Consider the following 27,693-nt stretch of genomic DNA (forward strand, 5'->3'; position numbering starts at 1 on the left):
TTTGGAGATGAAAATCATTCTTATAAAATACAAATAGTTTACTTGACTCCACAGAAGCTAGAATCAACACATAAAATTATTTGCAGACAGGGAAATTGTAATAAAGTTCTGACATTTAATTTTCCATATAGCAAGTTTAGGCACTCCTCAAATCTTATGTTGAGTTTTAGTTAATTTAACAAATATTTATGGAGCACCTATCAGCAGGCACTGAGGTAGACGTCAAGGATGAAACACTGAACAAGACTCAGGCTCTGCCCTCAAGAAGCTATAATCTAGTAGTAGAGGCAGATAAGTGATTAGACAATTATAATTCAGAGCAATTCATGCAATGAAGAGTCAAGCTCATGATGCTCTGAGAACATAGAGTGTATTCCACAGGAGGGATGTGTCATTCCATCTAGGGGGCTGGCGAAGCCATCCAGGTGAGGCACTTTAAGCTGATGACAAAATCTAAAGGAGAGCTGTACTGAGAGAGAGAAATACTTCATGTTCCTAAGCAACATCAAGAGGCAAAAGGAAAAGCACATCATGTTTTAGAAGGCTGTAAGCTGGAGCTGCAATTCCGATGCTGACCAGTATCTCCAAGTCTGTTTCATAATCTCTCTCTTTTTTTTTTAGGTTCACTAAATTTATTTTAAAAATCATAAAACATTTCTTACAAAAGAGTATTACATTCTGCACACTGCTCTGAATAGATGCCAGGGACATATGGACTATTGTTACTTTTCCTCCCTGTCCCGCCCCCCCCCCCCAATGTTACAGTGACCACAAAGCAAAGTGTTCACAATAATTACATGGGGGGATTTTTTTTTTTTTTTTTTCGGTACACGGGCCTCTCACTGTTGTGGCCTCTCCCGTTGCGGAGCACAGGCTCCGGACGCGCAGGCTCAGCGGCCATGGTTCACGGGCCCAGCCGCTCCGCGGCATGTGGGATCTTCCAGGGCCGGGGCACGAACTCGCGTCCCCTGCATCGGCAGGCAGACTCTCAACCACTGCGCCACCAGGGAAGCCCAATGGGGGGATTTTTTTTTAAACCACCAACAATGAACAAAAATTAAAATTCACTCACTCTGCTGCTATTTCAAAATTTCAATGTTAGTTTCTGCACACCCTCCCCCACCCCCACCCCTGTTTGTAAGGAACTAAAACATTACATCTGGTGAACAGCAAAGATTTCACTGCATCTCAAATGCAGAACACCTATGAAGCAGAGGAATGTTGGCTTTTTAAACAGAAGCAGATAAAGAAAAATGATGCAGGACTCCTTCAGTTCTTCACTAGTCTTAGATAAACTTTCCAGAATACTGCTTCACACTATAAAAAAGAAAAAAATATCTTGCATTAGAATCCTTCATCATCTGCATACTGCTTCACACTGTCCTGCAGCAAATATTGTGCATTCTGTATCTGGTCCTGTGTTCCTATAATGGTAATGATCTGATCTTTGGACCCTTCTAAAGGCTCATCAATTTTGATCGAAGCTCCTGACTCATGACAGATTTGTTTAATCCACTTACCAATTTTGCCAATAATAGATCTAGCCATAGATCCAACTATATCTTTGGGAATAATTACTTGTGTAGTAATAATAGGTCCACCAAGAGCACCATATGAGTCATGACCCCCTGCATAGGAATAATCATATCCAGAGCCACCCTGTAGTTCATAAGTCATCTGCCACTCTGACGGGCTCCATGTATCTATTGCAGAGCCCCAGGTTTCATCAGCACTGAAACCAACCATGCCATCATAACAGTCTCCAGGTCTTCCTCTTCTGTCATAGACCATTAGATCTCTTCCTCTAGGTGGTGGGGGAGGAAGAGGAAGATTCCGAGCTCTGCCACCACCCCGGCCCCCTCGTCCAGGAGGAGGTCCTCGACGAGGGCTCCTATCATCATAATCTCTTCTGGATGGAAGCATGGGCCGCCCACCCCGACCAGGAGGCATTCTGTCAAAACCACCTCTTCCCCACATGGGAAATCCCATGGGACATCCGGTGGTCATTGAACATCATTGTAAAACCATCATAATCATAGGTTTCATCATAAAAATTGGGATCATAAGGCTGAGCATGTCCTTTGATGGGAGACTCTGATATAAGATCAAGGATGATCTTTATGCACTCTACAACCCTATCAGGTTTTCCTCCAATAAGAACAACTCTGTCAGTGGATTGAGGACAACATTCCTGGAAAAGCTTGATTGTTGTCTGAACGTTCTCTCGAAGTTCTTTGATTTTAGCACCTTTGACCCCAATAATTTCTCCAGCCAGACTCTGATGAATCAACAGTCTCAACTCACAGTCAAAATCGCTTCCTTTATAGTGTTGGTAATTTAAGCATTCCACAGCGTCAGATTCGAGCAAGAACTGGCTGGTTGCAGTGGGTGATGGCAACTGCAGGCCCTCTTCCAAGGTACGGATGATTTTCTTCAGAATTTCTCCAATTGTTTCAATATCAGCACTGATACTAATACTTGCTCGGGGCCACTGCTGTGTGGGACTCAAACACTGGCATTGTAGTCTGTACAGAGAGCCTTAATATTCTTGCCTCCTTTTCCAATCACTGCCCCAGCATTCTTGCTCTGAAGCAGAATGCGTAATTCAACCATCTCATCAGTGCTTCTAGATCTTTTAAAAGCTTGTTCCTCTTCCATATCTTCAGGAGGGCGTTTACCAAATTTGCCATTGGTTTCGGTGTTGGGAAAGGTTTCCTCTGGCTGTTCAGTTTCCATTTTCTTGTATTAAATAGACACACCAATCTATTATTAAATATATCCTTGCAGGGCAGAACTGAAGTGTTCTGCTGCAGTTGCCAGGCAAGGCTACCATCCCTATGCCACCGTGCTGCCTCAGCCCTGTTTCATAATCTCGTAAATGCAAATAATAATAACTGGCCTATCTCCTGAGATCCTTATGAGGATCAATTGAGATAAAGCATATGAAAGTGCATTATAAACTGTAAAGTGCCACTTGGCTGGATATTGTCCATTTTTAAAATTATTATTTGGGCATCTACCATAGACAATACTCAGTGTGGCAGGAGGCCATTGAGGGTACACTTCCTCTCCCCAAGCTTTACACATCACAGCCTTATCTAGACCATATGTATTAACAGATGGAAAACTGAGACCCAGAAAAGCTGATGGGCCCAAATGTCATCAGTGGTTAGGGGCAAACAGAGCCAATTAGACTCCAGCTATGTTGATTTTCATCACATGCCCTAACTAATCTACTTGCTCCTTCCCAGACTGTGACCTCCGGTTTTTCTCTGTTTATAAGTTGACCCCTTACCCAATGAGACCTAGCCTTTGCTGAAGGCCAGAGGGACTGCTTTCCCCCTCTCCCTTCTCTTCACCATCACAGAAAGAGCACAGGTTTGGGTATCCAGAAGAATCAGGTAATGAAAATAGAAAAAGAGATCACGTCAACAGTCCATAATCTCATCTTTGATAAGGAGGACAAAACAATGGATTAACTGGGAACCTGATGAAGAATCCAAAAAGCAAGTGTTTTACAATTAATTCAATTTAATACATACTTCTGAAATGCTGACTCTGCTCAAGTCACTGTGCTAGATTCCCATTAAGGCACAAAGCGTGGCTTTCAGGCAATTATAATAGTGGGGATGAAGAAATGAGAAAAGTGGGCAGGGGGAGCAATGCTACTGGAGTCTAGTGAAGACAAGGGGTGACATTTTAGTTTACATCCTACAATGCACAGGACAGCCCAACATGACAAAGACCAGTCTGGCTCGAAATATCAGTAAGTGCCAAAGTTAAGAAACCTTAGTTAAAACACTTAGACATATTATAATGTATACACTGTATGTATAAGGTAGTAATAAACTCTACCTATATGTGATATATGTGTGTAAAGTATCACAAATTCCAAAAGAATCTGTACTCATGAAAAATTTCAGTACATTAATGAAGAAAAATTATGTCTGCTGGGTAATAAAGCAATAGAACACATATTCAGAGGATTTACAAACTTAGAGCTATAGATTACAATAGTTAATAAATTAAAATTGACAAAAAATGTATAGCAAGTAACCTCCTAATACAGCTGTAAATGGATTTAAAATATAAGCAAAATGAAAATCTATAAAACTGTTGTAAAGGAACAGCTGAAGGGGGATGTAAAAAGGTATTCTATGCAAATGGAAATCAAAAGAAAGCTGGAGTAGCAATACTCATAAGAGAAAAAATAGACTTTAAAATAAAGACTGTTACAAGAGACAAAGAAGACACTATGTAATGATCAAGGGATCAACCCAAGAAGAAGATATAACAATTGTAAATATATATGAACCCTACATGGGAGCACCTCAATATATAAGGCAAATGTTAACAGACATGAAAGGAGAAATTGACAATAACACAATAATAGTGGGGGACTTTATTGCCCCATTTATGTCAATGGACAGATCATCCAGACAGAAACCCATAATGAAACACAGGCCTTAAATGACACATTAATGACAGATTAACTTAATTGATATTTATAGAGCATTCTATCCAAAAGCATCAGAATACACATTCTTTTCCAGTGCACATGGAACATTCTCCAGAACACATCACATGCTGGGCCACAAAGCAAGCCTCAGTAAATTTAAGAAAATTGAAATCATATCAAGCATCTTTTCCTACCACAATGCTATGAGATTAGAAATCAACTAGAAAAACACAAACACGTGGAGGATAAACAATATGCTACTAAACAACAATGGATCACTGAAGAAATCAAAGAGGAAACCAAAAAATACCTAGAGACAAATGAAAATGAAAACATGATGATCCAAACCCTGTGAGACTCAGCAAAAGCAATTCTAAGAGGGAGGTTTATAGTGATACAAGCTTACCTCAGGAAATGAGAAAAATCTCAAATAAACAACCTAACCTTATACCTAAAGCAACTATAGAAAGAAGAACAAACAAAGCCCAAAGTTAGTAGAAGGAAAGGAATTATTAAGATCAGAGCAGAAATAAATGAAATAGAAAGGAAGAAAACAATAGCAAAGATCAATGAAACTAAAAGCTTCTTTGAAAAGATAAACAAAATTGATAACCCTTTAGCCAGACTCATCAAGACAAAAAAGGGAGAGGGCCCGAATCAATAAAATTAGAAATGAAAAAGGAGACGTTACAACTGACACCACAGAAATACAAAGGATCATGAGAGACAAGCAACTATATGCTGATAAAATGGACAACCTAGGGGCTTCCCTGGTGGCGCAGTGGTTGAGAGTCCGCCTGCCGATGCAGGGGATGCGGGTTCGTGCCCCGGTCCGGGAGGATCCCACATGCCGCGGAGCGGCTGGGCCAGTGAGCCATGGCAGCTGAGCCTGCAAGCCCGGAGCCTGTGCTCCGCAACGGGAGAGGCCACAGCAGTGAGAGGCCCGAGTACCGAAAAAAAAAAAGGACAACCTAGAAGAAATGGACAAATTCTTAGAAAGGTACAATCTCCCAAGGCTGAACCAGGAAGAAATAGAGAATATGAACAGATCAATCACAAGTACTGAAATTGAATCTGTGATTTAAAAACTCTCAACAAATAGAAGTTCAGGATCACAGGTGAATGACGTCACAGGTGAATTCTACCAAACATTTAGAGAAGAGTTAACACCTATCCTCAAACTTCTCCAAATAATTGCAGAGGAAGGAACACTTCTTTTTTAAATTTTTCTATAAATATATAACTATATTTATTTTGAATATTAAATAGTTTTTAAATTACAAGCAGTTTATTGAATCACACTATGCATCAATATACAGTAAAAATCTTACAATTTAAAAATGTACATGATTTAAACTGAAAGTTCATTAACTATTATATTGCCGTGAACCTCTTACAACTGTGTTAAAGCACAACAGGGAAACCTCGGAGGTGGGATGGCCCCACGCGTCCTCATTTGCGGCTGGAATGAAGCAGTGGGTACTCACAGCGGGCTGCTGTTACCGTCTATCTACGCCCGTGCCAACTTGAACTTAACCATGTTCCAGCCATTCAAATAACAGGTTGTTGGCGATTCAATACTGTCCACACATCTTTTAAGAATTAATTTACATACTAAAGAGTGTTTTACTTTTTGATAGCCAAAGCTTGGGCCAACCCCGTTACTAAGGAACGTTGTTTTTGAGACTTATACCTGAAGTAACTGTGTACATCCATTCTTATTTTAAGGCTACTTCTCCTAAGGCTAATATTTTGAAGACCCTCGTAACTGAAGCCCGGCATCTCCAGCCTCACACTTGGTTCGCTTCTGGAATTTTCAGATGATGGGCTGAGTAGAGTAAAACCAGGACCTGCCTCCCTTGCACCTGGGCCCTCAGGACAAACGTACAGAAAGTCATTAACCCCACGAACACCCTGTGGAAAGTGTTAATAAAAGAAGGAGGCTTTGAAAGGGGATTCAGGGCAGCAAGACATACCAAGACCTTTCTTAGATAAACCCATTTTCATAGAAACAATCGCCTGTACACTCAAAAATAGAACAGATACTCTGTTCGCCATTCAGCTGAACTCATTCTATGAGGCCACAATCACCCTGATACCAAAATGAGTAAAAGATACCACACAGAAAAGAAAATTATAGACCAATATCATTGATTAACATAGATGCAAAAATCCTCAACAAAATACTAGCAAACCGAATCCAACAATACATTCAAAGGATCATACACCATGATAAAGTGGGATTTATCCCAGGGGTGCAAGGAATTTTTGATATCTGCAAATCAGTGTGATACACCACATTAACAAATTGAAGAAAAAAATCATACGATCAACAGACGCAGAAAAAGCTTTCGATAAAATTCCACATCCATTTATGATAAAAATGCTCCAGAAAGTGGGCATAGAGGGAACCTCAACATAATAAAGGCCTTATATGACAAACCCACAGCTAATAACATCATACTCAACAGTGAAAAACTGAAAGCATTTCCTCTAAGATCAGGAACAACACAGGGATGCCCACTCTTGCCACTTTTATTTAACATAGCTTTGGAAGTCCTAGCCATGGCAATCAGAGAAGAAAAAGAAATAAAAGGAATCCAAATTGGAAAGGAAGTAAAACAGTCACTGTTTGCAGATGACATGATACTATACATAGAAAATCCTAAAGACACTACCAAAAAACTATTAGAGCTCCTCAATGAATTTGGTGAAGTTGCAGGATACAAAATTAATACACAGAAATCTCTTGCATTCCTATACACTAACAACAAAACCTCAGGAAGAGCAATTAAGGAAACACTCCCATTTACCATCACATCAAAAAGAATAAAATACCTAGGAATAAACCTAACTAAGGAGGCAAAGACTTGTACTCCAAAAACTGTAAGACACTGATGAAAAAAATCAAAGATGATACAAACAGATAGAAAGATATACCATGTTCTTGGATTGGAAGAATCAATATTGTCAAAATGACTATAATACCCAAGGCAATCTACAGATTCAATGAAATCCCTATCAAATTACAATGGCATTTTTTGTAGAACTAGAACAAAATAATTTTTTTAAAATAAATTTATCTATTTATTTTTGGCTGTGTTGTGTCTTTGTTGCGGTGTGCGGGCTTCTCACTGCGGTGGCCTCTCCTGCCGCACAGCATGGGCCCTAGGCGTGCGGACCTCAGCAGTTGTGGCGCACAGGCTTAGCTGCTCTGTGGCATGTGGGATCCCCCGGACCAGGGCTCGAACCCACATCCCCTGCACTGGCAGGCGGACCCTCAACCACTGCGCCACCAGGGAAGCCCAGAACAAAAGGATTTTAAAATTTGTATGGAAACACAAAAGACCCAAATAGATAAAGCAATCTTGAGAAAGAAAAACAGAACTGGAGGAATCAGACTCCCTGACTTCAGACTACTACAAAGCTACAGTAATGGTACTGTTACCAAAACAGAAATATAGATCAATGGAACAGGATATAAACCCATGCACCTATGATCACCTTATCTTTGATAAAGGGGGCAAGAATATACAATGGAGAAAAGACAGTCTCTTCAATAAGTGATGCTGGGAAAACTGGACAGCTACATGTAAAAGAATGAAATTAGAACATTCTCTAACGTCACACACAAAAATTAAGTCAAAGTGGATTAAAGACCTAAATGTAAGACTATAAAACTCTTAGAGAAAAACATAGGCATAAATTACAGCAATATCTTTTTGGATACATCTCCTAGAGTAACAGAAATAAAGACAAAAATAAATATATGGGACCTAATTAAACTTAAAAGTTTTTGCACAGCAAAGAAAACCATAAACAAAATGAAAAGATAACCTACAGAATGGGAGAAAATATTTGCAATTGATGTGACCAACAAGAGATTAACCTCCAAAATATACAAGTATTTCAATATTAAAAAAACAACCCAATCAAAAAATAGGCAGAAGATCTAAATAGACATTTCTCCAAAGAAGACATATAGATGGCCAAAAGACACATGAAAAGATGCTCAACTTTGTTAATAATTACAGAAATGTAAATCAAAACTACAATGTGGTATCACCTCACACTGGTCAGAATGGCCATCATCAACAAGTCTACAAATAATAAATGCTGGAGAAGGTTTTGAGAAAAGGAACCCTCCTACTCTGCTGGTAGGAATATAAACTGGTACAGCCACTATGGAGAATAGTATGGAGGTTCCTTAAAATACTAAAAATAGAGCTACGTGTAATCCTGCAATCCCAGTCCTGGGTATATATCTGGAGAAATCCATGATTTGAAATGATACATGCACCCAGCGTTCATTGCAGCACTATTTTCAATAGGCAAGACACTGAAGCAGTGTAAATGTCCATGGACAGATGAAAGGATAAAGAAGATGTTGTATATATATACAATGGAATATTACCCAGCCATAAAAAAGAATGAAATAATGCCTTTTGCAGCTACATGGATGGACCCAGAGATTATCACACTAAGTGAAGTAAGCCAGATGGATAAAGACAAATATCATATGATATCATTTATATGTGGAATCTAAAAAATGATACAAATGAACTTATATACAAAATAGAAATAGACCCACAGACACAGAAAACAAACTTATGGTTATCAAAGGGGAAAGTGAGGAGGGATAAATTAAGAGTTTTAGATTAACATATACACACTACTATATATAAAACAGATAACCAACATGGACCTACTGTATAGCACAGGGAGCTATACTCAAATTTTTGTAATAACCTATAAGAGAAAAGAATCTGAAAAAGAATAGATATACATGTGTGTATAACTGAATCACTTTGCTGTACACCTGAAACTAACACACATTGTAAATCAACTATACATCAATTAAAAAAAAAACAGCTGCAGGATGTATTGGAACTGGTAATGAAAATAAACAGATCATATCAACAGGCTGTAACCTGCTCTTTGATAAGGAGGGCAAAGCAATGGAGTTTATTGATATTATAGACCTGCTGATAAATATTTAACTGCACTGTTTATCTTTGTGTAGCCAGGAGCCACTGCTGTGCCTGGCAGATAGGGCTCAACATATCTGTTGGCTAGATAAATGGGTGTCAGAGGGTTGTGTGGAACTCATCTAATGATCAGTTTTCATATTCTCTGAAATTTTCATTCTCTTTTACTAAAGAACAGCAATTAAATCATCAAGTTTGAGATGAAGTCACTGGTAACATTCTTGAACCTCTTTGCCAGTCCTGTGAGCTCCTTGGAGCAAGGTCATGTATGATTCATCTATGTATTCTCAGGCTTAGCAAGTGCCTGGCACATCTGGGACTTGATTCATATTTGTTGAACTTTTCTTTTTTTGTTTTACCCCACTGTTTTCACTCCCCATCTGCCTAAACCGATCCCCTCAGTCTTTCATTTTCAGGAGACACATTCACCTCTTCTTTGCTGACTGTCAAGGTAATCCAGCAGGAGCTGATGGGTGCTTTCATTTTCTACTGTCTTCACCCCTTACTCTCCTTGACTCTCTTCTTCTCTGTCACTCTGTTCCCTAGTTTCAGGGGAATAGGTGTCTTTCTTCTTTTTATCATTTTGATGCTCTCAGTTGAACTGATGCTTCTCTCCCCTGAGACTGGACACTGTAGTGCAGTGAAAGAAGAAAGGGGTGCTGGAGACCTTGTTTTATTATTGGATGTGTGACCTTGTATGGGTTACTTAAGTTTTCTGGGAGTCAGTTTCTTTCTGTCAAATAAGAATGATAATAATAATAAACCTGTGCTAATATTTCAAAGGATCAATTGAGACAATGCATATTAAAGCATTTTATAAACTCTGGACTACTTTTTCAATTATTTGTAAATACTTTAAAGAGACATGTTTTTACTCTACAAATTTTTTAATTATGTAAAACTTAGAGTTTATCAGTAGAGATAAGTTTCCTTCTAAATTTGTCTCGCTGATATAAAATTTTGTCGCTGGAAAATCTGAAGTACAGACAGTCACATCATTGGCCAAGAAGCCATTCATTTGAGGGGAGCTCACTAACCAGGGCTGTTTATATGAGGATGTTTCAGAGGCCAAAAATCAGAATGAATCATCCATCTCACTGAACCCAAGAGAAACAGAGCTTATAAAATTAAAAACCCACATGTAGACAGTGGTTAAAATAGCCAAAGCTGTGCACAGTGTCCTTAAATTAAGTGTTTATACCCATCTGAGGAGCCTACAGAGATCCATATTTATAAGCCGTAACCTGTGAAGATGTAAAGAACCTCGTCCTTAGTCAGAAGGAGGGTGTTCAGAAGAAATGGCAGTGAATCAGCAATCTTAGTACACCTTCTGCCTCTTTGTCTGAATTTGTAGTACGTAACAGAGAATCACTCTAAGTAAATACAATGCCTGTGTTGACTTTCAGTGATGCAACCTTAGAGCCAGATAAGAAAGATCCCCAGGGAGACTGAAGGAGGAAGACTTCCTCTTTAGCTGTGCAAGCTTTCCTCAAGCCCACGGAACCCTGGGAAATGCTAGGTTCCAATGGTGCCATCTAATAGCAGAGGTTACTGATTTTATTGTCCCTCCTCCCCAAAGTGCTTTGCATTTCTTTTTCTTCATTGGCTCCTTTTCATGTCTTCAAATGCGCCCAGGTATTTCTCATCTTGAAAAAAGTCCTCATTTAACCCTGCTGCCTCTTCCAGCTATTATCTTAACTCTTTGTTATTAACAAGATTCTCAAATGAATGACCTACATCTACCATTACCCTTTGCTCCACACCATTTGCCTTTTCACTCCTCGGGATCTGGGTTCATTCCTTACTACGCCACTAAAACTACATCCCTTCATCATCCTGGCCAGTCAGTCCTGTTCTTCAGTCCTCAGTCTGGTGACCTCAGCAGCATTGTCCACTATTGATCACTTATAGAAAAGATAATTCTCTTTTCCCTGGTTTATCTGGGGCTCCATTATAGGGATTCTGCCTCTGAAGTCAAGTAGACCTAGGTTAAAAATTCTAGCTGGGAAAGAGAACGGTGTGGATTAAAGGAGCAGATGTCTATAAAATGCTTAGCAGGACACACAGTAACACATTGTAAATGATCATAACATGTCAGCTATTGTTATTATAATTATTAGAGTTTATTTTCACATCTTTCAGTGCCTCCTCCATGTGGGAGATTCTATAACCTATGAAGCCTCCGACTGTGATCCCTCCCCTGAGCACTGGCTTATTTCTATAAAACCCCACTAGAATTGTCATCACCTTAAATTCGACACATCTAAAATTGAGTCTTTCTTCATTTGTCCCATAAGTCTTTTGGATTTTCCTATCTATGTGGGCCATGCTGCTTCCTTTTCCATTGTTCTCACCAAATCAGTGTCCAAGTCCTGCTGGTGACTCCTTCAGGATGCCTCTTACATTCGCCCTTCTCTTCAATCCCTACTTGCATGTCTCTTAACCATATGTTTCTTTCCATTCGAATCTAGTATACATAACGTCTTTCAAATGTGACAATTAGTGATTGACAGATGTTTTTAAATAAAGAATCCTATTTTGAGAATAAAACAGAATGTGGAGAAGCCTAGCAAACATTTTTGGGAAACCTGGATAGTCTAGAACCTCCTCCTTCTTTACCCTGAAGGTTGGGTAAAGATTGTGGCTCTTTACCCAACCCGCAGGCCAAGGGCCCAGGAGCACAGGAGCCGCCCCAAAGTGCTTTTCCTACTCACTCCAAATGCATTCCAGTCAGAGAGCATTCATTCATTCAAGTCAAAATTCAGCGTTCTCTTCGTAGTTCCATTGCACAGTCAGAGGTTATCTATGTGAGTGATAAGATGGACTGAGCATCACGAGTCAGCAGACCCGGGTTGCAGTGGAGGGTCTGCTGGGCTGAGAGACCTGGGCCTAGCTTTCTTATCTCCAAAATGAAGGATTAGGACATGATCAACCTTTATGCTTATTCCATATGTAAAATGCTATTATTCTTCCAAGGTCTACAGCTGATTGTGATATTCTTGATTTTATCGTTAAATTATATCATGTAAAACCCAGAATAATCAGAGAGATGCAAATATCATTTGGGTATGACTGGAGTTCCAGTCACCTCGAGGAAATCTGGGATAACTTTAATATTTTGTCACCTATTATAAAGAGAAATCTATATGAATTAAACATATACATATATTTATATATATATGAAAGTCATATATACTTATGACTTTCAACTTATTATAGCTGAAGTTTATTTCTCTTCAAACAGAACATTTGAACGTACCAATGTACATTTATACACTGCAACAATCTCACGGTGACTTTAAAAGACACTGCATTCCATCTTGCTTTGGAAACAAACTGTGTGGTTATTACATCCACAGCCTGAAATGTCTCATCAACAGGTTATTGTTGGTGATGGGGAATTCCAGGCTGGCAGGTGGGAGAGAACAGACTGGGAACTCTTTCATCATGGCCCCCAGGTTGCCATGATGGCTGTGGCTTGAAAGAATTCTTTGTTCTTTGTCCAGGCTTAGCAAGCACTTGGGGACTTTTGGTGACAGCTGGTAGGAGATCAGAGCCATGGGATTCTAGCTCTGGACAGCACCTTAGGAGGTGGTTAGGCAGGGAGGTTAGGAGCATGGGCTCTAGCAGAGGACAGTGTGGGTGTGGGTGTGAGCTTGAACCAGTTATCTTTTCTATGTCTAATAAAAAAGGAATAATAATCCATACCTTACAGGGGTGTTGTAAGGAGTTGATAACAAAGAGCTTAGCATAGTAAGTACTGGACACACTGAAGTCGCTATGAATATCAGACAACACCTCATTTTAAAGAGGAGAAATAGAGGTTCAAAGTCCCAAGTTGGGTCAGTGGCAATTCCAGTGTTGAAAGGGTACCACTGCTGGCTCCTTCTAGCTCCTCCTAGACCTTTGGTATTACCTGCCCTACCACAATAGCTCATCAGATCAGAAATGGGAGAAGATGACAAGGTGATGGCTGAGCAGATACAAGTTCGCTTTCTTTAATCCCTTCCCTAACCACTCCTTTCTAAATGTCCCTTATATCTATGCCTCCCTTTCTATTCTGTTACCACCCTCGGTATTTACAGTCAAGATTTTGTCAAAGGATGTATTATCTTCACTTAGTCATGGCAATTTTTGAATGCTCACAGTTTGATAAACAGAAGGTTAAAAAAATTTTCTTTTGCTTTTTTAAGAAAACAATTATAATTGCATGAAAGGGCATAATACCTTTGACTGCACTGTCTCCTTGCCTCTATCACAAACATTGATACTACCAAAAGAGTAAGCTGTGTGCTGCACTGGGGCACAAGTGCTACATGCATTGTATGGGCAGCAGAGTCTGACAAGGTTATCCCTCAGATGAAGCTGATGTCACCTTGCACGGTGTCCAGGCTTCCTGCTCTGCGCCTTGCCTATCACTCCTGGGTCAACGTTTACCGATTCCCCTTTGGTTTACTTTTTGGTTATAAACAATAAAAATAAAGTAAATAATCAATAAGGCTTAATATAAAAGATAATAATTAAAAATACCTCAGGTTGTTTCTAATCCTTAATCTGTTGTACATGTTTTTTGATTTCCACTCCTAAATATAGTAACTGCCTTTTATTGAGTGCTTACTGCGTGTCTGGCACATTACTTGCCCAGTGTCACCTGATCAGTAAGAAGCATGGCCAGATTTAAACCAACTTAGCCTAAGTCTGAAGCCTGAGTTCCTGGGCTTTCCTTTCATTTGCCTTTGAAGATCAGATGCCCATTCATTATTGAAGCTGTTCCTAATTTATAAAAATCAGAAACAATCCAGATGTTCATTAATTTGGGATTGGTTAAATAAGTTAGGACAGATCTATATATTAGGATAATATATACATACATAAAATAAAGATGAAAATTAAAATCCATTGACATGGCAACATGAGAGATTATTGAGTGAAAAAATGTACAAATCAGCACATCCAGCACATTACAAAATCCCACTTTTGTGGACATCCCTGTCTCCCTCCCATATTTACAATAAATCTCTACCCAGAGAAAAAGTCTGGATGGACATCCAATAACATGTTTAACAATGTGATTACTCTGTCTTATGAGCTGAATGTTTGTGTCTCCCCGTAATTCATCCCAAACCCCAATGTGATGGTGTGATGGTATTTGGATGGGACCAGTGGGAGGTAATTAGGGTTTGATGAGGTCATGAGGGTAGGGCTGATGGGATTAGTGCTCTTATAAAAAGAGACACCAGGGCGTTTTCTCTCTGTCTAAATGCGCACATGAGCACACAGCGAGATGGCAGCGCTGTTTGAATGTCCCTCTCCCTCATCTAACCCTGAAGTATACAAAAGCAAGGGGACTATTGATCCATCTTTATAGCTCCAGTCACTACAACAGTTTTTAACACTCTGTATGAGCTCAACGACCACTTTTCCAATGAAGAAAAAAGAATAAAAAATAATGTCACACATGCATATGCCTGAGCCACCTCTGCCTATTCTGATGTGGTTGAATTCAGTCCCCAGTAAGGGGAGGAGTGGAGGTGAGAGTTGGGATGTTTCTCTTGCTGTCCAAGGAGAGAAGTAATTATGCTCTCTGAGAAGCCACAGAACGAGGAAACAAGGAACAATTTAATTTAAACTCATAAGATTTCCAACACATCTTCATGCTTAACCTTGGTCATTATCTGCTTCTACTAAGGGGGCTTCCAGCTTGGCCTTGCCCACGACTTCCCTCAGCCTCAGGAAGCCCAGCAACAGCCTCAGCATCATTCAAACACAAGAGTTGAAACAGGTGTCTTTTTACTAATTTGTTTTACCATGGATAGAAAATAATAAAACTATTCAAAACACTGACACTCTGTCTAGGTGCTATCGCCACACGAACTAGTCACAGCAAAATGACATCAAGCAGACTGTTGTCTTCTCTACTTCAAGCCAGTTAGGCCTAAGAGTTACCATTGGTATTACCCAACCATACTTAGCATCCTTCACATCTGCACACGTGTATTTTTATATTCCATGTCATTTATATGCTCTGGGTCTATTATTCATAACCTAATGAACGAGACACCTGAAAAATAGGCAGCTTATTTAGAGCTTTCCCCTTTACTTCAACCTCACTTATTATCAGAAGCCTAGAGCTCACAGGTAGGCCTTCCCTTACAGGCTTTTACTCCAAAGCCTTAATTAACAAACTGCTAACACACTGTATACCAATTTCTGAGCCCTATTATTTACTCTTGCTGCTACTTCCCTAGCAGCTGCCTATAGTGTTCAAATTATTTTCTTCACCTGTCTAGCACAACCTCATTTTTCAACACTAATTCTAATGAATGAAAATCATCCTCTCCTAATCGATTCTATTAAACACCTTTCAATCAGAAGCATTTTCACTAGATGTTTTACTTCCAACAAGATTACCCCAACAACTATGCCCTACGACCTAAAATGAGCAGCTCTCCCTGTAGCTGTTTCAGGTTTTATTCTAGCACTTGAACTTAACTTTGTAACACAAAACCTAAAATTTAATTCCCCTTTGCACCTGTATAAATTTTCCAACCTCTTCAGGGTTTTTCCTATTATTACTCACTGTCTGTCACCATTCATCAACATTTCAGCAAGCCAAAAAGCTAGCATCATTAATATTACATTTAATTTTGCTAGAAAACTTTATTCCAGAAACTACTTATCTTCAGATAAAAACTTCCACATTGGGACTTCCCTGGTGGTGCAGTGGTTAAGACTCCGTGCTCCCAATGCAGGGGTCTGGATTCGATTCCTGGTCAGGGAATTAGATCCTGTATGCAGGCCGCAGATAAGAGCTTGCATGCCACAACTAAGGAGCTGGCAAGCTTCAACTAAGGAGCCCACCTGCCGTAACTGAGACCCGGCACAACCAAATAAATAAATATTAAAAAAAAATTTCCACATCAATTTCAAACCAAAAACGTTTAATTTTCCTCTTTTTCCTTATTACACTAATGTTAAACTTACTTATTTTACTTTTGATGAATAACCTCCATAACAATAAAAATACTAAAAAATAAAGATCAACCACCTACCACCACTAATCATAGCTGTATCTGATACTATAGCTATTCCTATAGCTCCTATAGTATCTTCACTAAAAACCCAGGATCTCTAGTATCATAAATTACTCAATCTCCTATGCTATTAAAGTTAAATACCAATGCTATCTCATCATTCTTTACAACTCACAGAACTACTGAAACTTCTATTAGCAAGCCCAAAAGAAACACTCCTAAAACAACAGTAATAGAAACTCAAACCTCAGGGTATTCTTGAGTAGCTAAAGCTGTAGTATAACAAAAACCCACCAGTATCCCCTCCTTCTCTGTGCTTTCTGACAGCTGATAGTTGAAAAGTCAGGAGGCCTTGAGAAAGAAGGGTTTAGGAAAAATACTAACTTTAGAACCATCCACCCACCTATCTATCCACCTGACTATCCATCCATCCATCCATTCTTGCAACAACCTCTCTGCCCATCTTTCCATCTATCCAACCCCCATTAACAAATATTTATTGAGAATATACTATGTGCTCTCGCTAGGGATACAGTGGTGAACAAAACAGACATCAGATAAATCTGGGCTGGTGTCATAACTCAGCCACTTAATACAACTGTGTTACTTTGTGAAGTTACATGTTCTCCTGAGCTTCTGTCTTCATCTGTAAATTTGGGATTCTAACTCTGCTTCACAGTGAAAAAGGTTAGAAGAAACACTACTCATACTGAAAACAGTACAGTGGCAAGAGCATAGTCGGTGCTCTTTGGGTTTTGGCAGTTCCATATCTCCCCAAAGACTCCTGCCTCCCATCCAGATGCCACACAGGACAGCACTTCTGCATGATTGCCACCCATGGCAGCAACAAGGTCCTCTAGAGTGACATGTGTCTGGATATGGAGCTGAGGCCTGATAAGAGTTGGTGGCATGTCTTAATGCTTACCGGTCCCTGAAGAACAGGAGCTCCTTTCCCAGCATTGTCACAGCATCAAAGGCTGAGCTGGAGTCACAGAGGTCGGGGATAGAAGGATTATGAGGGGGGCTGTGGGGCACAGCGGGCTTCCCTGGGAACGTCTTCCGAGGTCCTAGGATTCAAAGCAACTTGGTCAAAATGGTACCAGGAGTGTAGAGTCTGTGCACTTCTGCTCCAGGGACCTGCTTTCACTGTATATGACAAGGTAATAAAGAGCATGGCTGTCGATGACAGGCAGACCTGGGTTTGAATCCCGGCTTCATTAGTTGCTGACTTGTGTGATACAGGTGAACCTCTCTAAGCCTCCGTTTCCTCATAGTAAAATGGGGCAATAATGGTACCTACCTCAGAAGGTTTTTGTGAGAATTAAATAATGCCTGAAAAGCACTTAGTGGAGTGCTGGGCATATAATAAAAGTTCCCAAAATGGTAACTATTATTTCATTACTATGCATAATTTCTTTGATAGCTATGGGTGTTTCAAATTAGGAATCTATTTTGAAAATTGCCTCTGATTTTTTTCTTTTTGATGATTAAGTACTCTTGTTCTCAATAAGATTATAACTTTCTTGTGTGTTTTCTTATTATTTTCAAACAACTTCTGGGTGTCCTTCCCTGTGCACAAGCCTTTTCTTAGGCACCCAGAAGAGACTGAGCAAATTCCTGGGGCACTGAAGTACCTTGGAAGTGTTTGCCATTTAAAGTGATCTTCTGGTGGACACTCTTGGAATGTAGGACCCGCCCTTTGGGAGAGGTACTGGTGAGTTTTCATCCCCCATTCTGTTCCTGAGGACTGTCTGCCAGCTACAGAAGAGTGAGCTGGGGCTGCCTGAGCCACTGCCCCTCGCAGGTCTCTGTGCTTGATGGAGTCTTGTTGTGACCAGAGCTGAGGATCAGGGAAGGAGTGAGGCACAGGGAAGGGTCCACTAAGAGTGAGAGATGGGTGAGATCAGGGTGGAGGAGGGTCAGCAATGGGGCGAAGATCTGAGGTGGGGTGCAGCTTTGGGAAAAGATCAGAAACTGGAAATTGGTCAGATCAGAAGTGTGCTGCCAGGCACTCTACCAAAGATCAGGGTGCTCAGGTGGTCAGGGGTGGCTGATGTGTGTGCTTCTTGGCAATATAAAACCATGTTTCTGCATTTTGTTCACCTGTGTAAAAATGGCCACGTCAAAATATATGCTGCAGCTCCTGGCCGAGTAAGAGTGGCCATCAGATGGCGGTGACTCTAGTGCACAAGGACCCATAAAGGGCAGGCATGGATTTGGAGTGGGTTCTTCTTGGTGGCCACAGGAAGTGTTTCACATTGGAGTCCTAGGGCCAAATGTGTTATATGGAGAGATTCACAGTATTTTTTCTTCCTGTCAATCAAGGCCGGAGCAGGACTGCCATATACCCCTCTCTGAAGGGATACAGCTGGCCGAACACTTTTGGGGATGCAATTTGTCTTTTATGCCTCAGGTAAAATCTGACTGCCCATTTCTGTGTGCCCATTTCTGACTGCCCAAATCTGTGTGCCCATTTCTAAGCAGCGGATGGGCTGGCTGGCATGCAGGAAACATGGGCGAGCTGGGCTCTACAGACCCTTTTCTAGGCTGAGAGGAAGAAGAGGGACTCCTATAACTAAAGCCTGAATAACCAGGCTCTGAGGCTTAAGGAAAAGTCAGTTTCCTAGATTCTTCAGCTTTTATCCATCAAACACAAAAAAATGTCAAGGTCTAATGATGTTTCAAGATTTCATCTCATGGATTAACAGATTTTTCTTTCTGTTAAGCAAAATTGGATATAGAGTTCCTAATAATCCTTTATTACCTTTGAAAGAATGTTAACGCTTGAGATCATTTTGAATATTTTGGGATAGTTACTGTCTTTGAGCCTCAGCTTTCTCAACTATCGAATAAGGAAAACATTTCACACCCCACAGGCTGATCCTGAGGATGGTATGGAGGTGACTCATATGAACGTGATTTACAAACTGAAGATTGCCTATATGACCGAATGGTACAGTTATTACCATCATCATTGCTATTTTTAGGAAGATAAGGTCACTTATCTGCAAATGGATAAGCATGATATACATGAACTATAAAAAATATCCATCCTCTCCCAATGTCTGACTCCTGATCGACACTCAAAATACACACAAATGATTGTATTTTCTATGGCCATCAAGGGACCAATATGCTCTGGAGGAAAGATGTAAAATTTAATTGTACATCTTACAAAAGAAAGCAATACTCATATCTGATAAATAAGCTCTTCATAAGAGGGCATAGCTGGGGCTGTGGTTTCTAGCTTAATCTTCACTTATGTAGGTAACTTCTGACAAAGTATACTTTCTTTAAGTTGGAGACCAAATGCCTGTCACTTTCAGGGTTTGTGGTCAAAAAAAGTGTAGTGATTGTACCGTACAGTGCCTGGATCCCCTTCACATCATCCTTGGGAAGGTGGAGTCCATAGGGATGCTGATACTTATAAGTTGGGTACATCAGTGCTGATGGGTCTGTGGAATGGGCCAGGCCCAGTGCGTGGCCAAATTCATGAGCAGCAACGGTGAATAAATTGAAACCTAGACAATATGAGAGAGGAAAAGACCGCATCAGCACAAGGTTTTATGTTCAACGTTTCCTGTCTTCACAGGAGAATTTATGCCCAAATCACAGTTTATTCATTTTCTTTTCATAACTGGGTTATTCAAAGGTTGTTAGGTTGTCCTGGCACTTAACTTTGCTGACTTTAGTCCAGTTCTCCCCACCTTGGCTAGGAAGGGCTTGGGGGTGGGAGAAGATGGAAATGTAAATCAGTTCATTTTGTTCATTGTCAATGGTGCTCAGTAGATTGATAAAGAAGGGCCTTAGAGCTAACAGTGGCAATAATACCTAGATTTAGGCCACAGATGCCTTACTAGTTCCCTGCCTACTCCCTTTTATCCACACAAGTTTCACACTGAAGATTTCCACATGACATGCATGATGTTCTAGAACTTTTATACCCATCCCCATCGTACTTCTCAGGAAAGTACTGACTCCCCTCAGGTCATTTCTGAATATAGCCTATTTCCAAGTACAAGTAAGAATCAAAAAATATTATGTAGTTGAAGAAAAATTGAGCTGTGTGTTGAGTAGGGGATTGCTGCTTCTTGAGATTATACACTATGAACCAGAGATCAGAAAAGTCTACAGCACATTGGAGGGTGGATCTTTTTCCCTTACGGTGTTCCCTTTTGGATTTTTGGCTTACTTGTTTTTCCTAGCCAGCCCCCCTAGTTAAAGGGTGGCTTGGGACGTTGAACCTCAAGGTTTCATGATGGAGGCCCAGAAGAAGGTACAATATTTTCCAGGTTATGGTGAATTGTGCATATATACCATTCGTTCCCATAGTCCACTTCTCAGCATTGTCGAAATGTGTATCTCCTCCCAGGCCTTCTCCAGGTGCAAATGCATGGGCTAGAGTCCCCCGAGGCCCATCGAATGGATAGGAATCCCCGTGATCTAAACAAGTGGGGAGAAACACCAACAGGATTTAGTCTTTCTAGCAATTTTTGAAGGGTACCTAATATCACAGTGAACAGAAAACTTTTTCAATAGCATTGACACTTCTCATATAAATAGGTTTACTTTTCAATATTCATTCTTTATAAGAAGAAGCTCACATGCCAATGAGTAACCTATCCATTAAAAAAATAAAAGGGATATTTTGTATTTTAAAGATAGTAAGCATTAAAAATAAAAAATGTTCATTTGATATTGTATTTGTTGCAATGTCTATTAATTGGCACAAGGCATACTGTAGACTATGACCATGCCACAGATTACAAAAGGAGAAAGAGCGGATGGTCATTCAATCACAACCTCGTCCACTGACTGGAATGTGAACATGTTGGCAGAGTGCTTTCAATGTATGATTCAGGGTTAGGTGGGGAGGAATAAATTAGGAGTTTGGGATTAAATATACACACTACTATATATAAAATATAACCAACAAGGACCTACCGTATAGCACAGGGAACTATACTCAATATTTTGTAATAACCTATAAGGGAAAAGAATCTGAAAAAGAATGTATATATCCATATATATATATATATATATATATATATATATATACACACACACACACACACACACACATATATATAACTGAATCACTTTGTTGTACACCTAAAACTAACACAACATTGTAAATCAACTATACTTCAATAAAAAATAAGATTAATAAGAAAAACAAAAAACCAAACAAAAATCTGATTTGACTAAGACAATTATAGTAAATTGGACAAGTGTGTGCTTTCTGTTTCTAGAGCACAATATAATTTAAGGAAGCATCAAAAAAAGAAAAAGAAAATTTCTCTGTAATTTTGATATACTTTCATGCATAAAATTCATGAAAGCAATAAAGGTGTTTATAAAATTACAACTTTCAAAGCTTAATATTCTTTTGTATTATTATCTACATTTAATTAAAAGTTCATTACAAATATAACAGAAAAGGAGGAAGAATAAAACGAGAGATATTATAGAAACTACATTTCACAGTTTTTCAGGATTTTCGTGAGCATACCTTGTTTTATTAAAAACCAACAAAACAAATTCTGGTGTGCCATTCCCCGGGTCTCAGTGCAGTGTTGTTTAATCAGATTACATGCCCTGAAGTCCTGGTTAAATGGCAGCACAGTCCCTAGTTAACTCTGTTTTAGGGAACAGAGCACAAGCTTGGAAGATCAAGAGACAGTCAGATGTTAACTCCATCACCTCCAGAGCTGCCCTGAGCCCACTGCCCTGCTAGTTCACTGTGGGGTGGCCTTGGTCCTCTGGGAGAACAGGATCTGCCATGGACCAGGCCACACCCAGGGCCACCTCTCAAGGGGTCACACTCAGGACTTACTTGATCTTCTCTCTCCTAGCTTCTAAGCATGTATTTCCCCAGTGACATCAGATTAAAATTAAGATAAGGACTGAAATAGGACACTTAGAAATGTTATCTGTGAAGGGGAAGAGGCAGTGATACTCACCTTGACTCTGAGGAAACTGAGAGGGGAAAGGAATTACATAGCCCTTCCATCATCTACTACTAGACATGCTTCTCTGAAAAGGGCTCCACTCCTCGCTGCGGGGAGTTGGGGGATGGAGAAGTGGGCAGGTTGGAGGCAGGCCTGGCGTCTCCAAAAGATGGTATGCAAGTGTGGACAAGACGGCAATGCCAGTCACTCTCCTAAACACTGCTGCACGGGAAAGCTGTCAGGGCTCCTGTGAAATTAATCCTCAGTGAGGATTCAAGGTGGGACATCCTTGGCTAATATGGGAGGGGGTATATGGCGATGGGCACCATCATGGGAATAGAATGAGGTCAGATGACCTTCTAGCCAATGGGAAAGTTAAATCTGACAGCATTTGTCCCTGATGGGGCAATACCACTATGAAAGCTGATTATGCTGAGTCCATTCTACAGCTCAGTCTACTGATGACAAGAAATGCTGAGAACTCCCCTGGTTTTATATTCTGGCCAGACAAAGATTGTGACTTTGCCATGACCTTGTCCTCTGCCCTTCACAACTGTGTGAAGGAGGATTGTGCTGATCACATGGATTAAATACTGTAGAAGGAAAAGTGTTGAAACATTTCTCCTCTGATTAGTAGACAAAATCTAAGAAGCACCACAGTACCTCCAGTTTCAAAAGATATCATAATATCTGCTTCTCCTGAGTTTATTCTGACAAAGCTCAGAGGGACGGCGCTACTCCAGGCCTGCAGGGCCATCTCCACTGCTTTGTCCACTTCTGCAGAAGTCATGGAAGGTGTGTATTTGGATATTCTGTGAAAACAGAAAGAACATGTTTTGCTTTCAGTAAGTGCTCCTACGTGAAGAAAGCAAGAATTACATCAAGGTTGTATTAAAAATAAAAATATTGAACATAAATCTACAACTTAGATTTTTTTCTCCAAAATAATAATTCTTATTTTGCTTTCATATTTGTTAAATTACTGAAACATGTTAAACAGTAAGAAAAATGAAGGAGAGAAATGAAAGAGTTGAGATAATCTGGTGCTGAAACAGTTTGGCTTTCATTGTTATTATATATCACTAACTTTAAAGAATAATACCTTGTGTAACTTTAAGAGTAGCCGGAAGTCCATTTTCCCTAAAGTGGTTTTAACTGAGAAGGGACCTCTTTCCCCAAAAGGTACTGAAAATTTTCAATTGTAAAAAATAAAAACACAGAGTTTTGAGGGTTTTCAAATTCTTGTTCACAGACCATCAGGATTTCCCCAGGGCCATGGGGGAATGTTTTTTCTTAAAATAATATGTATCTTAAAGGGGAAGTGCTAGCTCCTCACAAGGATGCTCACTTGAACTGAAAAAGGCTTGAGTCTTTCATCAAGTCCTGGCCTGGCAATGACATCAGAAGGCAGAAAAGTACAGACCATTTTGGACAAACAGTGGGTGGAGACAGTTGGTGTTTTTCTAGGACATGCCATGCTGGAGGCCAGGGGCTGGGGGTTCTTGGCAGCATGTAAAGGAAGGGCGGGAGAAAGGAACCGCCACCCAGAACCTTGGACTCAGGTGGAATCATGGGTGCAGAGTTAGAAGTGAATTCTGTGAGAGCCAATCTTGAAAGCAGACACCTAGCCAACTTTCTTTTTCTGCAGCTCCTAGTCCAGGCCCTTGCACATAGTAGGCACTTAGCAAACACTTGCTAAGTGGATGAACTAATGAATAAAAGCTAGTGTTTTTTAGGGCCTACTCAGTAGTTCTCAAAGTTTAGGACTTGTGATAACTACTTAGGAAACTTGTTAAACACACATGTTTGATCCAGAAATCTACATTTCACAAGTATTCTAGGTTATTCTGATGCAGGTGGTGCATTCTCAGCTAGAAACCAACAGTGGTTATCCTGGGGGCCCAAAAGGAAGGGACCATGTCCCACAGAGAGGATGGGAAATAGCTAAATCTCAGTAATGGAGAGGGAAGGATCAAGGAGATCTCTAACTCCAGGGACTGGGGCCAAGAGGAGGGAGGCAGGTGTCCGGGGGGAAACCAGAAGGACCCTTGAAGGGACCATTTAGTGTTTTCAGAATATGCCACGCCCACTGCATAATATGAAACTGTGATTTATCATGGCTCTGTGTAGTTGGTATCTCGAAGTTCGCTCACATTATAGACAAGCTATCCATTCCCACAGAGCTGCCTGTGTGTTGGGCTGGAGAAGACAGAGATGGAGAAGGGACGACACCAGAAAGGAAGAGCACATGGACAGAGGTCCTGACCCAGGGTCTGGAGACCGACACAGCAGCAGTGATGACAGCTAATGTTCTGTGAATACACACTACGTGCTGGACCTTGTTCTAGGCACTTTTAAATGTGGTACGCACTCTAACCCTCACAGCAACCTTCACAGATAATAGTAACACTCTACGTTTTATGACTAGTCAGGACTTGAGCCCAGTTCTTTACGACTCCAAAGCCTATGCACACAAGCACTATGCTATATTTTGTCTTTTGCCGTCCTTTGGGCTATGTTAAAAGGAGTTATTCTGAGATCCAGTAGCTATATAGACAGAGTACTAAGATAGTCTCTAGTTCCTTTTTGGGTGGGGTGGGGGAGAAGGAGAGTTGTTTGGGAGCAACTGGATGGGCAGTGTGGAGGGTGCTTTTGGGACTGCCCAAAATATTATCACAAGAATATTATACTTCTTTAAGTCCCAAATTAGCTTGATCTCTCCCCTTGTCTTTGCTGTGCATAATCACTGACTAAAATTCTATGATACAGTTTATTTTAAGAAATGACAGAAAAAACTTCATGAGTTTATATAAAATATTTCTGTCTTGCCCTTAATCATCTCATAATCTTTTGGGTGTTTAATTCCTTATAGGGCGTTTCTTCCCCAAATGCTTTGATTTTTGTGGAATTCTTACGCTGGAGCAGAGGCTAATAATTGTGTTCAGCACCACCTTAATGGACTCTTAGGCTCATAGCAACAGACAAGTGGCCTAGAGGAATCATCTGATCTCTCTTTGGGTTTGAGCCCCCATTTGATCACAGGGAATCACTGGTGTGCTGCTACAGTTTAACAACCAGTTCTATGACCAAAACTCCTCGTCTGTAGGGTTTGCTGATTTCCATACTGTAAGTACCCTCACTATGGCTAATTTCAACAACCAACTTGCCATGAGTGAACGTAAAGTTGGGAGGAGATGAGTAGTTGCACATCATTTCCATCATACAGATAAGAGATGTAAATGACCTCGTGAATATAGATAATAGTAAAATGTAGTATAATAATTAGGAAGCACCATGGACGGTCCAATGGAGGAGGGTGGGCCAACCTGGGAAGGAGGCCTGTACTGGCCCCACAAATGGATGCAGGCTGAGGGGCTGGAATTCTGGCCTGAAAACCCAGAGTACAGTGAGGGTGTAGATTCTGGTTGGGTGAATGAGCCCTCTTGGATCATGCGGAATCCTTGTTCCACCTGGAACAGGAGGAATCCAGAGGATGGCCAGGTGGGGGCCAGGCTCAACTGTGGAGGTGGAGGGGGGGATAAGGTGGGAGATGGGAGAGCCTGGGGCTAGGGGCTGACTGGCTCCCGCTTTGCCTACAAGTCAGGCTCAGATGTCACTGGCCAGTCCCTGGGTGACTTGGTAGCTCCCTCCATGTGCTGCCACAGTTCTCTGCTTAGACCTGTAGTTTCACACTTCTCACCCGGAGCTGCGACTGTTTGTATGCGTGTCTCCCCCAAAGAAGAGGAAAGGTGATCTACTCACCTTTACATCTCCAAAACTGAGTGCCTATGGTAGACATTTAATAAATTGTCAATAAATTATTATTGGAATTAATAAAAAGTTAATTTATTAGTAGGTGAGTTTATTTACTTCTGATTTAGAAGATTGTTTTAAGAAAACTGGTTGGTACCATCAGGTTATTAACCCTAGACTAGTTTATTTTTCTTTAGAGAAAAATGTGTTGTCTCTGATAAAATTGTAATGCCTAAAACGGCCAGCCATTATGATACTCTTGAGATCATATTTTCTAGTGAATTCTCCACTGTCATTTTCTAAAGATTAGACCTAAAAAGTTCTTATGCTCTCTTATGATTGTGATGAGTCATGATTTTTTTTTTTTTTTTTTTTTTTTTTGCGGTACGCGGACCTCTCACCGTTGTGGCCTCTCCCGCCGCGGAGCAACAGGCTCCGGACGCGCAGGCTCAGCGGCCACGGCCCACGGGCGCAGCCGCTCCGCGGCATGCGGGATCCTCCCGGACCGGGGCACGAACCCGCGTCCCCTGCATCGGCAGGCGGACTCTCAACCGCTGCGCCACCAGGGAAGCCCGAGTCATGATTTTTATACAGATCAGAAGGAAGATATTTTTAAATGAAAAGAAAGAAGGAGAGAAAGGCTCTTTCTCTCTGAATTTGGAAAGACTCGATCTCATTACCTGTATGTCAAAGTATTTTTTTTCCATTTGGGTTCACCTGGGAAGAGGCGATAGTTTGCCACATCAGGAACTCCACAGCGAGGCCTCTTGATCACATCCATGGTGGCCCGGTCTAACTTCCCGGCGACTCGGAGGCCGAAGAAAGCCTGCAGCTCCTTAACGTTTTTAACCATGGAATTGCCTCCTCTTGCAATCATCTCACCAATCTGGTGCCCTCCTTTCTTTGTGTAATATTTGTCAAGGTATGCCTGAAATGGAGAGGCAGGCTGACATCCACAGCACAATCTCTGGACAACACTTATGCTCGGGTAAGACAGGGACGGTATTCTTGATATGCTAAAGATAGTGTGCAGAGCATATTCCCACTTTTGAAAAAATTAGATATATTTGCGTAGATGAAGCTTAGACAGATATATGCCAAGTTATTAACAACAATTGTCTTTGGGCGGTGGGATTTTAGATTTTTTTATGTGCGTGCCTTTTATACTTTTTCTACAATGAATAGTTGTTTGAAGAGAAAAAAATAATGGAAGGAGAATAATGTGAACATTTTCCCCACGGACCATTTATTTGTCATTGAGGTCTTTACCAATCTGTAAAACAAAGACTCTCCTATTTTTCTAGTAAGCAGTTACTTGTGTCGTATTTTCATTATACATTATGCAAGATCAGAATGTTCTTAACTCTCTGCGGCTTTATATTGCAGCCTCTCATCTTATACAAAGGCAGCAGGTCAACCTGTTTCCCAGCTGAGACTTTTAATTAATTCAGGTGTGTTCAATACATGGGGTGCAAATTGTTTCCAAGGAGCATGTTTCCTAGGACTGG

The 27,693-nt window shown here is 40.6% G+C and overlaps 1 protein-coding gene and 1 pseudogene across 1 annotated transcript in view; both read right to left on the minus strand.

Moving 5' to 3' along the window:
• MMP20 (matrix metallopeptidase 20) overlaps positions 1 to 27,693 on the minus strand; it is a 51,407-nt gene that overhangs the window by 17,347 nt on the left and 6,367 nt on the right. The window contains exons 2-6 of the mRNA XM_022560547.3: positions 26,866 to 27,113; positions 23,096 to 23,244; positions 20,799 to 20,924; positions 19,841 to 20,002; positions 17,407 to 17,548 (exon numbers count right to left, since the gene is read on the minus strand). Coding sequence (XP_022416255.2) covers positions 17,407 to 17,548; positions 19,841 to 20,002; positions 20,799 to 20,924; positions 23,096 to 23,244; positions 26,866 to 27,113 — 827 coding nt within the window. The remainder of the gene's footprint in view (positions 1 to 17,406; positions 17,549 to 19,840; positions 20,003 to 20,798; positions 20,925 to 23,095; positions 23,245 to 26,865; positions 27,114 to 27,693) is intronic.
• Positions 393 to 3,054, minus strand: LOC111167572 (heterogeneous nuclear ribonucleoprotein K pseudogene; annotated as a pseudogene).

Source organism: Delphinapterus leucas, chromosome 7 (genome assembly GCF_059928025.1).
Source record: "Delphinapterus leucas isolate spDelLeu-1000000601 "Yukka" chromosome 7, BTC_Dleu_Yukka2, whole genome shotgun sequence".
NCBI classification, from domain to species: Eukaryota; Metazoa; Chordata; class Mammalia; order Artiodactyla; family Monodontidae; genus Delphinapterus; species Delphinapterus leucas.